The 19,511-nt window shown below is 31.5% G+C and overlaps 2 protein-coding genes and 1 pseudogene across 2 annotated transcripts; all 3 read left to right on the forward strand.

Moving 5' to 3' along the window:
- The first annotated feature begins 1,204 nt into the window (after positions 1 to 1,204).
- On the forward strand, positions 1,205 to 1,728 carry LOC148191459 (uncharacterized; annotated as a pseudogene).
- A 5,317-nt stretch (positions 1,729 to 7,045) lies between these two features.
- LOC148191460 (agamous-like MADS-box protein AGL62) lies at positions 7,046 to 7,606 on the forward strand. The gene has a single exon (XM_088101392.1). It carries the CDS (start codon positions 7,046 to 7,048, stop codon positions 7,604 to 7,606), a length of 561 nt encoding a protein of 186 aa, XP_087957518.1.
- A 6,215-nt stretch (positions 7,607 to 13,821) lies between these two features.
- LOC148191461 (subtilisin-like protease SBT1.5) lies at positions 13,822 to 16,615 on the forward strand. The gene has a single exon (XM_088102216.1). It carries the CDS (start codon positions 13,994 to 13,996, stop codon positions 16,337 to 16,339), a length of 2,346 nt encoding a protein of 781 aa, XP_087958342.1. The 5' UTR covers positions 13,822 to 13,993; the 3' UTR covers positions 16,340 to 16,615.
- The last annotated feature ends 2,896 nt before the right edge of the window (positions 16,616 to 19,511 follow it).

Genomic DNA, 19,511 nt, shown 5'->3' on the forward strand with positions numbered 1-19,511 from the left:
ATCTTAAGTATAAGTTCCATTTCTTTTGAATTTAACTTAAACTTTAAATCCAAATCATATTTTCCAATTTCATGAATAAAATTTATTTAAAACTTACGAAATAAAAAGATATATCAATGACTCTCTATTATAAATCTAACTACATATTATCTCATCAATTTATTTCAATTGTACATCTTTTCATTTTTCTTATTTTTATTAATATTTAATCCATTTGTCGTTTTAGAAAAAGACAAGTTTGTTAATTGGTCCAAAACCAATTTTCTGAGATAATAAAAGTAAAATTTATAAATTATTCAAATAAAAAATTACATTTATATGTAATAATTGCTTTTACATTATACTAAATATTATTTATTATATATATGATTAGATATTATTACATATATTATTTCACTTCTAAAAATATTAGTTTAATACAATAGAAAAATATAAGAGTGTAAGCCTAGAGCTTTCAAATCTGTAGGTCAATTTGGCACATCATGGATTCAAATCGAATTAGGTTTGATAAAAATGAAGTTTTTTTATATGGCTCAATTTTCGACCTGGCTCACTTAGAGTCACGTGAGTTGAACTCGTGGTGAGCTAAGCTGACTCACCAATTCACCTACTTTAATTTAATTGTGTATTATTTTGTATTTTAATATTATTAGTTAACATTTTTATTATTATATTAAATGGGGATAAGAAAAAGATGTTTCAAAAGACAAAAATAATATAAGTTCATTCATTCAAGTCTCTAATCTTATAAATGGCTAAATGACACAAAAATTATTAATATTATAAACTTATTTATTCGCTTGTTGGGTTTGTTTTTGGACTATATTTGAGTTGTATGTTAATATTTTATTTTGAATTATTTTTGGAGTTTAATATTATTTTGTAGTGAAATTATTTAAATTTGAATTACAAAAAAATTGTAATTTTTTTTGGATTTGAAACAAAAATTGTAATCAAGTGAGTCACTGAGTCAACCCGTTTAACCCACCAACCCGTGCTCGGTCGGGTTGGGTTCAAATTTTTTCAACTTGTTAATAAATGAATCGGGTTGAGTTGACTCACTAAGTGACCAACCCATGGTGGCCAGACTGGGTTGGGCCCGGTGACCCGTTTTGATAGCACTTAAGAACATTATAAAAGGGCACCAAAACATTTTGTAATTCATGTTTTATTTGTGATTTGTTTGTTATTTGTGTTATGTGCAATGGCTCCTTGTTCTACAGCAAACCATGGAAGAACATCAAATCAAATAAAGAGAAAGATTGAGATCAAAGAAGCTGAACAAAGAAACAGGTGATGCGTCACCTTTTCAAAACGCAAATTAGGACTTTTTAACAAGCTCACTTAACTTTCTCTTCTATGCAAAGCATAAACTGCTTATAAACTGCTTTGATCATCACTTCTGAAAATGACAACGTGTATTTCTATGGTTACCCTAATACCGGCGTTGTTCTCTATCGCTACGTCACCGGAGAGTTTTCCGAACTCTGTAGAGTTACACAGAACCAGCAAGAATATATCGAAAAGCAAAGGATTGAATATGAGAATGTATAGAGGAACTTGAAAGAAAAGCAGAAGCAATTGGAAAAATTGAAGCAAGCACAAAAGATTCATTCTTGTTTTGATTCTTCGTGGAATCTCTCTCATGAGAACATGTTTTTGGAAGATCTTGAAGAGTTCAAGACTTCCTTGGAAACTTTCAAGTTTAATCTCATCACACTACTGTAAGAGAAAGAAACAAGTTAAGCATAAAGGAACTCACAAAGCATTATATGAGGATTGTGGATTATAATTTTTAACATGTGTTTCTATTAGATATGTTCATTCTTTTCTTCTCTCTGTTCTTTTTCTTTTATAGTTAATTTATATGTTGTAAGTTTGATATTTTCTTTTTCCTTGACTGTTTTCCTCGAAAATTCTTTATAATCTTTTTTTCGTTCAATAAACATTTGTTGTAATATTCTTATATTTTTCTCTTTCTTGTTTGATATTTTGTAATATGATATCTGAAGCTTTGTTTTGAAACATTGGAACATAACCAAACGCAAATATTGTTTCCTTAATATGGGATCATCATCAATAGTCATTATTTATTCTTTAAATCAAGAAAGAATTTACAAATAATAAGGTAGATTTAAGTGAAGATTATATATTAATTGTATATTTTATTAATAAGCCTCTTACCTTTTTTTATTTTATTGTAGTTACGAGGGAGATTTTTCAATAAATGATAAAAAATAAAAGCAAGTTTGTTTTTGAAGTTTAATGGAATCGAAAAACGGGACCATTATTTGAAGGAATTTTTGTTCCCTTAATTAATCATTAACAAAGAAAGAGATTCATCTAATTGTGTTGATTGAATTAATTTTCATAATATTTTTCATTTTATATTGTAAGTTGGTTAAAGCAATATTTCATCTACATAACAAATCTAAACATATTATCACAACATTTAATTGTTTTAAATTTGAAATACTTGTACAATGCTAGATTAGACATGTATTAAAAAAATTAAACATAAATAAATTAGTGGTAAATTGTTTAAATTAGTATATGTTAGCCAATTGAATTACTTTAAATAGTTTTATAATAGGACGAGGCCAGTAATGGTATTGTTACATCAAAACGAGTTACTTTAAAAATAATTAATAAGCACTTAAAATAAAATAAAAAAACTAAACAAATAAATCATACAATTATATTTATAAAATATATTTTTTTGCTTCCTTTTCAAGTAACTAATATAGTATAAAAAGAAATTGTATTTGGCCTGTAAATTTTGTGACTCTTTTATGTCAATTAATACATTAAATAAAACATGTATTAACCTTTCTTAAAAAAATATTTAAAGAAATGACTCAGATTCATTGAATTGTTTCTAGCTAAAATCATATCAAATCTTAAAATATCCATTTCTTTCGCATTTAACTTAAATTTTAAAATCTAAAACTTTCAAATATAAAACTTTTCCTAGTTCTACCAATAGATTTAACTTTTAAAGAAAAGATATATTATTTTGAATTCTTTTCATTTTAAACTATTGACTTACTAAAAGAACAAGTTATCTGAATCTGGATAACGAATCTAAAAAAATATCACTTAAAAGAAAAAAAATATGCATATAAAATTAATATTTATCATTATAATTATTTTACTAAAAAGTTATTAAATAATAATTAAATTTAAACACAAAAAAGAATTAATTAATATATCCAAAATACGTATACTGTTTTGTAACATTCCATTTTAACAGTAGAAAATTATCAAAATGAAAAGTATAATTAGGTAAAACAAATATCCTTCAAAGAAGAAATCTATTTTTTTGTAGATCAATCTAACAACTCATATGCTTCTCCCTTATCTCTAACTTGGATAACTGAAAAGGTAAATCTCTAAACTCACAACATTAGATGATCATTACAAAAAAGAAACGGCATACAAAGACATATAATAGAAAAGCAAAAATAAGCTAGTTTACCATTGAAAAACGATTTATATATATATATATATATATATATATATATATATATATATATATATATATATATGGGGTTTGTTAACGGGCGTACGCCTGTTTATCAGTTGGTACATTTTAGCAATGTGTATCGGGTTTTAGTAGACAAAAATACCCTTATATATCATAGATTTTAAGTTTTAAGGTTAAGGGTATTTTAATAATTAAGAAACCCCCAAACCCTTATTCACCTCTCTCATTCCTCTCAACTCTTTCTCCTTCATCCCTCTCACTCCAACCTTTTATCTGTCATCCCTATTGTAGCCCCAATTGAAAAAATCAGAAACTGTAGCCCAATTGAAAAAATCAGAAACACTTGCCGTTAAACAGTTTGCCTTTGTAAAGAGTTGAGTCATTGACATATTCACCTCCAGGCAAAGGTTCATTCAAGATCTCTTCAATTTCACTTTTCTTCACTAACCTCTCTAATTTCATCATCTACATATGTTGAATCATCATCTTAAAAAAACCCTCCAGGCCAATTACCAATTCCTTCGGATGTCATTATGCTTGTAAAAATTAGATAAAATTATATACGACAAAAATTATAAAATGAAAACTCATTATAAAATCATTTTTTGTAAGAAATTGTTTAACAACGAGTGTTTTTTATTTTTTTCAGGCCAATTACCAATTCCTTTGATGTCATTATGCTTGTAAAAATTAGATAAAATTAGATAAGACAAATGCAAACTCATTATAAAATCATTTTTTTGTAAGATTGTTTAACGACAAATGTTTCTGAATTTTTGAATTGGGACTATAGTAGGGATGACAGATAAAAGGTTGGAGTGAGAGAGATGAAAGAGAAAGGGTTGGGAGGAATGAGAGACGTGAGTAAGGGTTTAGGGAGTTTCTCTTTTTTTTAGTTTTGAGAATGAAAATTATTAAAATACCCTTAACCTTAAAACTTACAATCCATGATATATAAGGGTATTTTTGTCTACTAAAACCCGGTACACATTGCTAAAATGTATCAACTGAAAAACAGGCGTACGCGCATTAGCAAACCCATATATATATATATATATATATATAAGTTCATTTAAAACATGTTATAAACATAAAAAAACTTATCAGTTATTTTAAAAAATACTTATACTAAACATTTAAAATAACAAAATATTTAACATCATAAATCATACAATTATATTTATAAAAATATATGTTTTACTTACTTTAAGTAACTGAAATATATAAAAAGGAAATTTAATTTGATGAACAAATTGTGCGAAACTCTTACCATTAATTAATACTTAATACATTAAATAAAAGATGTATAAACCCTTCTTGAAAAAAAAATATAAAATTTTCTTGAAAAAATATTTAAAAGAAACGAATCTTCAAGTTAAAATCATATAAATCTTAAATATACGTTCCATTTCTTTTGAATTTAACTTAAACTTTAAATCCAACTCATATTTTCCAATTTCATGAATAAAATTTTATTTAAAATTTACGAAATAAAAAGATATATCAATGACTTTCTAATGACTCTCTATTATAAATGTAACTAGATATTATATCGTATCAATATTCACAAAATTAAATTTATTTCAATTGTACATCTTTTTATTTTTCTCATTTTTATTAATATTTAATCCATTTGTCGTTTTAGAAAAAAAACAAGTTTGTTAATTGGTCCAAACCAATTTTGTAAGAGAATAAAAGTAAAATTTATAAATTCAAATAAAAAACTACATTTATACGTAATAATTGCTTTTACATTTTACTAAATATTATAATAAATTAGATATTATTACATAGATCATTTCACTTCTAAAATATTAGTTTAATACAATGAAAAAGGTAAGATTGCAAGGACTAGAGCTGTCAAAATCAGTTAGAATCGGGTTCGGACCAAGTTAGATTTAATAAAAATATTTTTTTTTTATATAAAACAATCTTCAACCTGACTCACTTAGAAACTAACTCACCCAGATTGAACCCATGGTAAGTTGGGTTAACTCACCAACTCACTATTTTTACAATTTGCATCAAAACCTATCCGTTATTTTAAAAAATGAATATAATAAACATTTAAAATAACAAAATATTTAAGATCATAAATCATACAATTATATTTATAAAATATATGTTTTACTTACTTTAAATAATTGACATATATAAAAAGAAAATTTAATTTGGTGAACAAACTCTTACCATTAATTAACATATATAAAAAGAACATTAAAATAAAAAGAACATTAAATAAAAGATGTATAAATCTTTCAAAAAAAGATATAAAATTTTCTTGAAAAAATATTTAAAAGAAACGAATCTTAGTTAATATGATTCAATAAACAATTTAAAATCATATAAGTCTTAAATATACGTTCCATTTCTTTTGAATTTAAATTAAACTTTAAATCCAAATCATATTTTCCAATTTCATGAATAAAATTTTATTTAAAATTTACGAAATAAAAAGATATATCAATGACTCTCTAATGATTCTGTATTATAAATGTAACTAGATATTATCTCATATCAATATTAAAAAAATTAAATTTATTTCAATTGTACATCTTTTTATTTTTCTTGTTTTTATCAATATTTAATCCATTTGCCGTTTCAGAGTAAAAGACAAGTTTGTTAATTGGTCCAAACCAATTTTCCGAGAGAATAAAAAAATTTATAAATTCAAATGAAAAACCACATTTATATGTAATAATTGCTTTTACATGTTACTAAATATTATTTATTATATATATATATATATATATATATATATATATATTAGATATTATTACATATATCATTTTACTTCTAAGATATTAGTTTAATATAATGCAAATGAAAAACATAAGATTGCAAGATTAGTTCTAGAATTGTCAAAATGAGTTAGCATCTACTGCTAACTCGAATCACCACGGGTCGGATCGAGTTGGGTTTGATAAAAATGAAATTTTTTTATACGAACCAATTTTCAACCTGATTCACTTAGAATCTGACCCATACGGGTTGAATCCGTTGTGAGCCGTATTGACTCACCAACTCACATACTTTAATTTAATTACTTATTATTTTGTATTTTAATATTATTAATTAACATTTTTATTATTATATTAAATGGAAACAAGGAAAAAATGTTTCAAAAGACAAAAATATTATAAGTTTATCCATTCAACTCTCTAATCTTATAAATTGATAAATGACACAAAAATTATCAATATTATAAACTTTTTTATTCGCTTTTTGGGTTTGCTTTTGGACTATATTTGAGTTTATTTAAATTTGAATTACAAAAAAATTGTAATTTTTTTTGGATTTGAATAAAAATTGGTAATTAGGTGAGCTAGTGATTCAATCCGTTTAACCCACCAACCCGTGTTGGGTCGGGCCAGATTCAAATTTTTTCTGCTCGTTAATAAATGAATCGATTTGAGTTGATTCACTAAGTGACCAACCCGTGGTGGGCCGGACCGGGTGGCCGGTTTTGACAACACTTTAGGACATTATAAAAAGGCACCAAAACATTTTGTAATTCATGTTTTGTTTGTGATTCGTTTGTTATCTTTTTTATGTGCAATGGCTTCTTGTTCTACAACAAACCATGGAAGAACATCAAATCAAAGAAAGAGAAAGATTGAGATCAAAGAAGTTGAACAGAGAAACAGGCGATGCGTCACCTTCTCAAAACGCAAATTAGGACTTTTTAACAAGCTCACTGAAATTTCTCTTCTATGCAAAGCACAAACTGCTTTGATCATCACCTCTGAAAATGGCAACGTTTATTCCTGTGGTTACCCTAATACTGACGTCGTTCTCTATCGCTATGTCACCGGAGGGTTTTCCGAACTCTGTAGAGTTACACAAGATCAGCAAGAATATATTGAAAAGCAAAGGATTGAATATGAGAATGTACACACGAACTTGAAAGAAAAGCAAAAGCAATTGGAAGAATTAAAGAAAGCAAAGAAGAGTTGTTCTTGTTTTGGTTCTTGGTGGAATCTCTCCCATCAGAACGTGTCTTTGGAAGATCTTGAAGAGTTCAAGAATTCTTTGGAAACTTTCAAGTTTAATCTCATCACACTATTGCAAGAGAAAGAAATAAATTTTCCATTGAGTATAGCATCAAGGAACTCCTAAAGCATTCTATGAGGATTGTGGGTTATAGTTTTTAACATGTGTTTCTATTAAATATGTTTATTCTTTTCTTCTCTGTTCTTTTTCTTTTATAGTTAATTTTTATGTTATAGGTTTGATATTTTCTTTTTCCTTGACTGTTTTCCTCGAGTATTTTGTAATCATCTTTTTTTTTTCGTTCAATAAACATATACTGTTCTATTCTTATATTTTTCTCTTTCTTGTTTGATATCTTGTAATATGATGTCCTGAATTTTTGTTTTGAAACATTGGAACATCACCAAATGCAAATATTGTTTCGTTAATATGGGATCATCATGTCATTATTTATTCTTTAAATCAAGAAAGAATCTACAAATAATAAGGTAGATTTAAGTAAAGATTATATATTAATTGTATATTTTATTAATAAGCCTCTTACCTTTTTTTATTTTATATAAAGAAAAATTTAACATAAAAATTTATTGTAATTACTTTTCATATTATCCACATAAAGTCATTATACAAATATTTATTATTTGTGAACTAGACAAGTTACTTTTTAATATTTACTATTTAAAGTTTATTACTTAAACTGTACATTTCGTATTCACAATTTAAATGCTTTTCTGAAAAAATAAGAATCATAAATATCATATTGATGAATTGAATTATTTCCATAATTTTAATCAAATTATGATAGAGAGGTATGACTTCTCTTCACACAAAAGTTTTCTTGGCACAGCATCTGTTAATTTACCATGAATTATATATATATATATATATATATATATATATATATATATATGTATATATATATATGTATATATATATATATATTATTTTTGAATATTGATCAACCTAAAAGTTATAGAATGCAAATTTATTAAATTAAATATATTATTATTAATATTCATAAATTGATTTCTTTTAATATTGTTAAAAATGTAACATTATTAAATATATCTTCATGATTCTCACATAAGCACAAATCATCTTTAACAAAATAAATTAGGATCTTCGACTAATAAATAATAAGAATGTATATAAAAAAGCAAACAAGTTTTGACATTTCTTGACTTTCTGGATAGCACTGTATATATAAATAATTTTCTTTAATTTAAACTACTCATACGAGATCTAAAGTCAAATAATATATCAATATTTGTAAACAATACTAAAAAACTCGTAATATTTCTTCTTTTAAGTATATATTTAGCATTTTGTTTTTCTGAATAAACTGATTTTATCTTGCTTTGACTTCTGATTAATTAACCTGTTTCATATGTGATCTTCATTTATTTATTTGGGCCAAAATCCTCGTAGATTTCTTATCATGCTTGCACCTGGTTTGAAAGTTTGTCTGTCAAATTAACGATATTATAAAACATATTAATATTTACCTATTAAATTATTTTATTATAATTTATTTTAATTATAATATTATTGTATATTTACATTTTAAAAATATGATACATTTTTTTAATATTTTACATTATTTTTATTTTTAACTTAAAAAAATGTCAACAGGTCGAGATTGACTGACATATATAATTTAGTGACTCAGGTGAACCAGGAGAAAAATAGACTAATGAATTTAAAATTTCAATCTAATTTATCTGTTTACACAAATTGCTACGATCCATTTTTGTCATTTCTAACTCTAAACTTCTAATATTCAGGATAAAATAAGTACTTAACATTATTATACCCAAGCAATTTATAGATACAATTTAATGTTTAACAAATTAATTTATATTCATAAACACTTTACACTACTCTATTTCCAATCAAACAAAACTAAAATCAAATAATCAGATAATCTTAATTGAAACTAATACATAGGTGAAAAACATATATAAATAAGTATGAAACGGATATTTAATATGATTTTACAAAATACATTATAAAATACTTTACAATATAATTGGAAAACAAAACATTTTTATAGGAGGAAAATAAATATTTAACCTTTAATATTTCAAGCACCTAATTAAAGTAAACTTTTCATCACCGTTACTTTGCCATGTCGTCCATGTTGTAATAAATCAAATGGCTTTTAATTTCATAAAAAAATTGAAGAAAGGAGAAATCAAACAAAATAAAAAGTAATTTATTTGAAAAACACTTATTAAACAAATATTAAGCAATTAATAAGGATGTTTTTACATAGCAAATAATCTTAATAGGTTAAAAAAAGAATTAATATTTTGAAGAGTTATTATGCCCTGTGTTTAGTGGGGTATTAATTGTTTTGTAGAGACTGTCATAAAAGTGATTGAATATGCAGGCATGGCTCTCAGACCTAACTAATATATTACTGTAATATACACTTTGAATGATGCAAAAGGTTGGTTTAGATATCGATATTTGTCATCATGACTCTCAAAACGTGTGGCTGATTGGCACAAGTTAGTAAAAGATTAGAACCCAATAATTGACTCTGCCATTAAACAACATAAAGAATACAAGATTGACAACCTTCTTCAATTACACACGCTGTCACCTATCAAATAAAAAGAAAAATATAATATATAACAAATATTACTATATATGTACAAATTTTCTGTAATTATCAACCCATATAAATCCCTCAATAATATTAGTTATTAGTAAAATTTATTTCAATAATTACTAAAGAATTATAATAATCATTATAATACATTAGAGACGAAAATTTTTATCATAATTTACCAAAACAATTTATTGAGAGATATTATCGTCAATAATTCAAATTTCAAAATTCATCGATTAATTTGGTTTTATCAACAGACTTATTTTATTATGTTAATAATAATGAAAATTTTAGTTTTTATATATATATTAATAAATAATTACAAATTTTAAAAGTAATATAATACTAATTTTAGAAAAATAATGAATGTTGTTTTAATGGCAAGACTAATTCCTAATCCAACATTTGATGGTTTTAGCCTTATTTATCCTTATTTAATTTAAAACTCAATCTTAGCAGTCCAAATTAAACTTTACCCTTGTACTTATAATAATTACAAGATTCCTAATGATTGCATACAATATTTGCAACCCCATATCCGATTTAATAGCCAAGATTGTATTTTTACCATCTTTCTCTTTTTGATTTCTCTATTTTGGTGATTACTTTTTACTCTTTTCCTACTTTCCTCTTAAATTTAAAAACTTTTTCTTTCTCTCTTGCACTTTTTCCTGCATGGTGATATATTTTGGCTTTTATTTGTACCAACCAATTATAATATTCCGTTCCCCAAAGAGTGATATAAAATAAAAATTGTCCTTTCACTGTAGAGGCAGTTTCCGTTGTGCATGCATGATAACACGTTTTGGCTTTTTCCCCTTGATTAACCATTTTTACTGCAAATAGGGTAATATAAAATCGAAATTCTCCTTTCACTGTTTAGACAAAGAGAGTTGAATTTGGATGTTCTTTTGTCCAAGTGTTTGAAATTGAAAGGGAGATGCAAAAGAAAAAGAAAAAGAAGGTTGTTCGATTTTAGGTCCCCACCACATGATCGCTTTAGTTTCGATCAACAAAGATTAGACACCAAAGAAAAACCAACACTTTGCCAAGAACATGTCACCGTCAACCCCGATTCAATGAAGAAGATCATTATGTTAAGTCCTTTCTTTCTAGAAAAAGTTTGTTGCGCACTTGTTTTAGAAACACAACACCAGATATCATGCTCATCAAAATTCAAGACTTATTATAATCAAATATATATACATAGATATTAATCAATTATTTCACAATTAAATCTAGACGTGACACACATCTAACAGAATAAAAACTAAATACAACACCAACAGCTTGGACCACTCTAAAATAAAAATAAAAATTGTAACACCAGACAAACACATAGGACGAAAGACACGTTTCAATCATCCATATCGAATAGTCATGACAGATAAGTCTCCGGATGTGATTAAGGTAAAACACTGATTAAAAAATTGAGCTATGGATTGGACCGTAATTAAGGTCTTGCTAATTCTAGACCCATGATCAAAACTATAAATATAGGTCAAAGGTAAGAGATAGTCAGATTCATTAATTACGCATTTATTGTAACACTTAAACAATTGATGGGACCATTACCGACTTATGTATCGGAACACCTTTCACAAGTATCCTCCCATACGGACAGAACGAACGGACTTTGGACAACAGAGAAAAGAATCTCACGAAGTGAAGACTTAGGTGACTCGACCCATATAAGAACAAAAACTAAAAAAAATTATATTTAAATTTAAATTTATCCAACATTAATTAATAACAATTTATAATTCTGATATAAATTTTGTTACGATAGATTTTAATTCGTAACTCTTAATTCGGATAGCTAAAGCTTTTCCACGGCATACTCTACATAATAGATTTACATTCTATTTTTTCGATAAAGAAGAGATGGACAAGTTTTTTTTGATAATGATTGAAAACATTTGATGGCAAGTGTTAAACCATCTGATAAACTTTTTTAATTGTCTGTTTTTATTATACTTTCGTTTAATTATTGGACGCTAATTTAAATATAAATGGAGAATTATATGTATTTTTTAATCAAATTTAATGTGTAAAGTCTTATAATTAATATGTGTAAAAAATTACTAACAATTCTTGATGAAATTTTTATACTTAATCAAAATTTTAAAAACTGATTTACCAACCTACCATAACCGGTCCAACAACACCTGCAGTCACGATCTTTCAAGATCGTACTGTCCGTTAATCCCTCGTCAACGTTTTGTCCGTTAAGAGGAATCTAAATTTTCTATTAATTTTTCTTGTGTTTTTTCTGAACTTTTAAAATATATTTATTTTGATATATTAAAAGATAATATAATTTGAAATACTAAAACTAATGTATCATGAAAATATTAATTTTTTCTCTCATCTGAGTTCATTTGAAAATGAAAAAAACATTTTTTTTCCCACGTTTTCATTTTGCATTCAGATATTGCGCATGGATGGGCCTGCAACAAAAGGTCACAAGATTTCAACATGTATTCCTTTCCAAACTGTCGTATCTGTCAGTTATCGTCACCTTGTAAACTGATTAATATACTATCCTCATATCACTAACTAATTAACCAAAGTGTCTCTCCAAAAAAGCAACAGTGTCTATAGATAACATAAGATTCTTAAAAAAAAAAACCTTTTATATATCAATCTTTATCTTCTATTCTATAAGTTTTAACAACGATGAACAACATGAGTTGGTCAATGAATTAGTCACTAAACTGATAGGTTGAATTATAAATAAAATTAACAATAAAAATAATTGTTTTACTTACAAAATATATCATTATTGTTTGAATCCTAATTAAACCAGCACAATAAAAAGATTATTTAAAATTTATAAATAAAAATTTAACATTCATTTGGTTATATTAACTATGTATTCATTGTTAACACTATTAGATAAACATTAACTTTAATATTAGAGTATTTTTTCAAATAATATCCTAATTCGATTGAAAAATTGTAGAGAAGTAAACTTAACCTCGACTTTATAAACCCAAATAATATCCATTAAATTAAAGTTACTGATCACTTTTTGATGAAAAAATAAATAATGAACCCACACTGTTTGTTTATATGAGAAAAGAAAGTGATTATGGAAGAAAACTATATAAAGGGCATGCATGCAAAGATGGACCTTGTGTTTTAGGTGAGAGGTGATTTTGAACATAAATTTTACCTTGGTGTAATGGTGTAGAGGGTACCTGATGGACCCCTGGGGAGGGTGGGTCTTAGTTTAGTCCTCTGCTAGGGTAGCTTAACGTACTCGATGGACCCAATTTCTGGGCCACACTTGTTTATGGGAGCATTAATTGCCAAAGCTGGTTGGACCAAAACATTAAGTAGAAGAAGCAATTGTGACACAACTATCAACACTTTTCTACGTGTAATCACTGATAAATAGTTTATCTAAACAAAAACGAGATTTAAAATTTGAATCTTACAGATAAAGAACATTGTTAAAGTGTGCAAAAACCACTGTTGTTTTCCGGTTACTGACAGGAGTTGTTTTATTAAAAAAAAATCCTAAGACGTATGGGTGAACGTAATCTGAACAGCTGTTTTCTACTTTCTGTGTGAAACAAGGGCAAACATTGAAACTGTAACAACAGTAGATGAAGATACCTACAAAAGTTTCAATTTCAATTTGAATTTGAAGTCCACATGGCAGAAAACTCCTACCACTGCACACATCCCACCATTGTTCTACTACACTCAGCAAGAGTACCATGCTACTGCTACCCTACACTACACTACAATACAAATAATTATAATACTAATTCATTAACCCTTTCCTTCTTCTTCCACCACACACAACACATGCACTCTCTCATCTACATACTTTTTTCCCTTTAAATTTTCCATCTTCCCTTCACTTCACCTCGCATACCACTTCCATGGCTGCCTTTTCCACCTTCTTAGTTTTTCTATTTCTCGTAGGAACTCTAACACAGGTTGCTTTTTCTTCCGACCAAGAAAAGAAAAAAACTTTCATTGTCCAAGTTCATCACCAAACAAAGCCTTCGATTTTCCCAACACACAGACACTGGTATGAGTCATCACTGTCTTCCATTTCCAGCACCGCTTCCGTTATCCACACCTATGACACCGTTTTTCACGGCTTCTCTGCCAAGCTCTCACCTTCCGAGGCACAGAAGCTGCAGGCGCTCAGCCACGTCATCACTCTCATACCCGAACAGGTTCGACAGCTTCACACCACGCGCTCCCCTCAGTTCCTCGGTCTCACCACCGCCGATCGCGCTGGGTTGCTGCACGAGACTGATTTCGGCTCGGATCTCGTTATAGGTGTATTCGATACCGGAATCTGGCCGGAGCGCCAGAGTTTCAGCGGTCGCGACCTGGGGCCCGTTCCTGCCAAGTGGAAGGGCGAGTGCGTCGCCGGGAAGAGCTTCCCGGCTACCTCATGCAACCGGAAAATCATCGGAGCCAGGTACTTCTCCGAAGGGTACGAGGCCACCAACGGGAAGTTGAACGAGACCGTGGAGTTCCGCTCGGCAAGAGACTCCGACGGCCACGGCACGCATACGGCGTCCATCGCTGCTGGAAGGTACGTGTCGCCGGCGTCAACGTTGGGTTACGCGAAAGGAGTCGCCGCCGGCATGGCGCCGAAAGCGCGGTTGGCGGTGTATAAAGTCTGCTGGATGGGCGGGTGCTACGGCTCCGACATCCTCGCCGCGTTCGACGCTGCCGTGGCCGACGGCGTCGACGTTGTGTCGCTTAGCGTCGGAGGAGTGGTGGTGCCGTACCACCTCGACGAGATTGCGATTGGCGCCTTCGGCGCCACCTCGGCTGGCGTTTTTGTCTCCTCCTCAGCTGGCAATGGCGGTCCCGGTGGCCTCACAGTGACGAATGTGGCGCCGTGGGTTACCACCGTAGGCGCTGGAACTATAGACAGAGATTTTCCGGCCAGTGTTAAGCTTGGAAATGGAAAAATAGTGCCCGGGATTAGTATTTATGGTGGACCTGGTTTAACTCCGGGTCGGATGTACCCGATTGTGTATGGGGGTAGTGGACAGTTTGGTGGTGGCGGCGGCGGTGGAGGTAATGGTTATTCTTCTTCACTTTGTTTGGAAGGTTCCTTGGATCCCGAGACTGTGAAAGGAAAAATTGTTGTGTGTGATAGAGGGATTAATGCAAGGGCAGCTAAAGGTGAAGAAGTGAGAAAAAATGGAGGGGTTGGCATGATTTTAGCCAACGGTGTGTTTGACGGGGAAGGGTTGGTGGCGGATTGCCACGTGTTGCCTGCCACGGCGGTTGGTGCCACAGCGGGCGAGAAAATCCGTGGGTACATTGGTAATTCGCGGTCACCGGCAACTGCCACAATTGTGTTCAAGGGAACAAGGCTCGGTGTTAAGCCAGCACCTGTGGTGGCATCATTTTCTGCCAGAGGGCCTAACCCTGTGTCCCCTGAGATTCTGAAGCCTGATGTTATAGCCCCAGGGTTGAACATTCTTGCAGCTTGGCCTGATCATGTAGGACCTTCTGGGGTTCCCTCTGATGGGCGTAGGACTGAGTTTAACATACTTTCTGGGACTTCCATGGCTTGTCCTCATGTTTCTGGTTTGGCTGCTCTGTTGAAGGCAGCACATCCTGATTGGAGTCCTGCTGCTATTAGATCAGCCCTGATGACCACTGCTTATACTGTGGACAACAGAGGTGATCCCATGTTGGATGAATCCACCGGAAATGTTTCCTCAGCCTTTGATTATGGTTCTGGCCATGTTCATCCTGTTAAAGCCATGAACCCTGGCTTGGTTTATGACATCTCCCCTTCTGATTATGTGAATTTCTTGTGCAATTCAAATTACACCACCAACAGCATCCATGTGATCACAAGAAAGAGTGCAGATTGTAAAGGAGCTAAAAGGGCAGGGCATGCTGGGAATCTGAATTACCCTTCATTCTCTGCAGTGTTTCAGCAATATGGAAAGAAGAGAATGTCTACACATTTTATCAGGACTGTAACAAATGTCGGCGACGCTAATTCAGTGTACAAGGTCACCATCAAGCCACCAGGTGGGATGGTGGTCACAGTGAAACCAGACACCCTGACTTTCAGGAAGATTGGTCAGAAATTGAACTTTCTTGTTAGGGTACAAACTAGGGCTGTTAAGCTTACACCTGGAAGTTCTAGTGTCAAGAGTGGTTCCATAGTTTGGTCCGATGGAAAACATACTGTGACAAGCCCCTTGGTTGTCGCAATGCAGCAACCTCTGGATTAGTCTTTGAGGCTTCTGGGTGTAGAAAGAACATGGGATTTTATCCATCTCGGATATCTTGTTAAAAAAATAGCTCTATATGCTTATTAGAGTATGTGTTTGTGAAGGTGTTCCATTGTTAGAAAGAGCGTGAAGGCACCAAAAAGGAGGATGTTCTGAAATTAAGAAAAGGCATGGTGGGAGTATAAATCTCTTGTTGTATAATTAAGAGTGTTTGTAGAAAATGCTGTGTTCAGAAGAGGATGAGTATATTGGAAAGATCTTTTCCTTTTTTAGTGACGTTGTTGAATCCTTTGAAATTTTTTAATGTCTTGTTCAGTCAGATATCTCATAAACCCATGTGGTTAGAGACTGCAGTGTTTTACAATGCCGGAGAGTTAGCTGGTTGAAGCTGATAGATGTCAACCCAAATGATTTTTTTGTTTAAAAGTGGAAAAGAGATCATTTTGATACAATTAATTTTACGCTAAACAGGACAAATAAATATTTTTGTTTTTTTTCTGCAGTATCTGTCACGGGACTGCAAATCCATGGCATGGCAGGATTTACCAGGATAGATCTGCATTATCTACCATGAGAATCTTGAGAATATATTTACATACATTCTGCCAAACTTCAAGATTTACATAATATTTAAACCAAAAATATCAAAACACTAAACTTTTGTACCAAATGACCTCGTACGGTCTTTGGATGGCCGGGCATGAAAACAACAAATACCGTTCATGACTTTAAGTAAATGGTCTAATCAAGTTTGGAGATAAATTTTACTTATTAAAAGTTAGAAGTTGGATTATGATTATGATTATGTTAATTATAAATTTATTTTGAAATTTATAAATACAAATCAAAGGTAAAAAGAAAAAATATTGTATTTATTACAAATTTAAAGTTTTATTGTAATTTTTAATTGATTAAATTATTAACTTGTGTTGGAGTGTTTTTAACCAATATCTATAACACAGTTTGGAGTTTGAACATAGAAAACATGGAAGAAATTTAACTAAATGTGTTCAAGACAATCTAAGTTGACCCAAAGAAAAATATAAATGAATGTTTTGTAAAAATTCTCAACCCTATACCAAAACATATTGTATATCAGTAATATTTCATCACAATTATATTGCATGTTTCGGTTGATATTCTTGAGGGACCGAGACACGTGACTTTGCCGCTTTTGCATGACTTTGCCGCTCTCTCTTATGTAATATAAACCGCATGCCCGTTCTTCTTTCTTCCGTCTGGGCCATTCAGTCACGCCGGTCTTGGCCGATCGGTTTCCTTCGTGCTCCAGGGGGGAGATACCTGCAAAAAGATACTCTGACGTTCAAGTTAGGCGTGTAATTTGAAGTGTGAGTTGAGTGTGAATGGAACGTACCTGGCTTGTGGCCCTGACTCTCTATTTATAAGTTGTTTCATTAGCCCAATAAAATATAAACAGAATAAGATATAAACATAATAAGATATAAACAGAATAAGATATAAACATAATAAGATATAAACATAATAAGATATAAACATAATAAGATATAAACATATTACCTAAAAATCTGGTTGGTTGTTTATAACCTGCTTATCAATATCTTTAATTAGATATTTTTAAGTATTTTATCATCTGCTGGACTATTGGCCCAATAACTTAAACGCTGGCCTAATTGTGACCCAATCTTTGACTTGGTTGACTGTAGCGGATGGGCCGAACGGTCCTAAGTGGATGGATCGAACGGTGCTGAATGTTAATCGTCCGATCTCCACTAAGTATGATACATTATGCCCCCAAGTCTGAGTTAAGCGTTCGGCTTTAGCCGTGATTAACTATAGGACTTATGAGTTTGAGGGAGGCTGTATTTAGTTGTTCCTCCCTCTTGGCGAAATAGTGGACCACAAAGAATATTCCCCACCGCTCGGTTTAGTATGAGAGTGAGGCCGTATAGAACCTCACCGCTCGGTTTAGGACGAGAGTGAGGTCGTGTCAAACCTCACTGCTCGGTTTAGGACGAGAGTGAGGCCGTATAGAACCTCACCGCTCGGTTTAGGACGAGAGTTAGTGTTCACGTAGAACATTCCCCATCTCTCGGTTTTGGACTCCACTTGGCCGAGTGGTAGGCAGGATCCTGTTTAGTATTTACCAATTCCGCCGATGTTATCTCCTATTTCCGATTGGAGGCGTATTGCCTTCTAAAGAGGGTTTCTACAGTGGCGAAGTAATCCATTGTGTTTGGGGGAAGAGTGTTATACCACTCCAATGTCTCGTCCTTGAGTGATAAGGAGAAGGCTCTGCATATGACTAGATCATTATCAGTGTAGAACACCATTGCATTGGTGAAGATCCTAAGATGATTGTCGGGATCCGTTGAGCCATCATACCTCTCTAATACCGAAGGATTATTCTTTGGCATCAGAGTTTGCATGATGGTCGCCGTAAAAGGAGTAAGCTGGTAGGCTGAACGGTTTGGAGGGCCGATGGTCCTCTCCTTCCTCGACCGTTCAAGTTGGTGTGCTAGGATGGTTGTCGATTACGACTTCTCTCGTTTCCATTCTCTTGATTTGAGACAGACCGCTTGGTATGGACTCGTTCCGCCCTTAGCGCCGCAATCTCCTCTGCGTGTTTTCGTTGCATCTCTTGTTGTGCTTGCGTCTGCACATGTATGGTTCTTGTCTGTGGTATCTGTGCTTGCATATGCGCTATCAAATCTCTGGTATTTTGTTGTCCGTCCATGCTCCTCGTGGTCACCATCTGGGCGTCTTCTGCTTGCTCTCAGCCTCACGGTGGACGCCAAAATGTTTCGGTTGATATTCTTGTGGGACTGAGACACGTGACTTTGCCGCTTCTGGATGACTCTGCCGCTCGTTCTTTGATGGGCCGCCTGAGTCGTTCGCCTTTCTTCCGTCTGGGTTGTTCGGTCACGCCGATCTTGACCGGTCGGTTTCCTTCGTGCTCCAGGGGGAGATACTTGCAAAAGATACTCTGACGCTCAAGTTAGACGTGTAATTTGAAGTGTGAGTTGAGTGTGAATGGGACGTACCTGGCTTGTGGCCCCGACTCTCTATTTATAAGTTGTCTCATGGACCTTAAGCTGACATTAGCCCAATAAAATATAAACAGAATAAGATATAAACAGATTACCTAAAGATCTGGTTGATTGTTTATAACCTGCTTATCAATATCTTTAAG

The sequence above is a fragment of the Vigna umbellata genome, chromosome 11, assembly GCF_029865625.1.
Source record: "Vigna umbellata cultivar VRB3 chromosome 11, Vumbellata_1.0, whole genome shotgun sequence".
Classification (NCBI taxonomy): Eukaryota; Viridiplantae; Streptophyta; class Magnoliopsida; order Fabales; family Fabaceae; genus Vigna; species Vigna umbellata.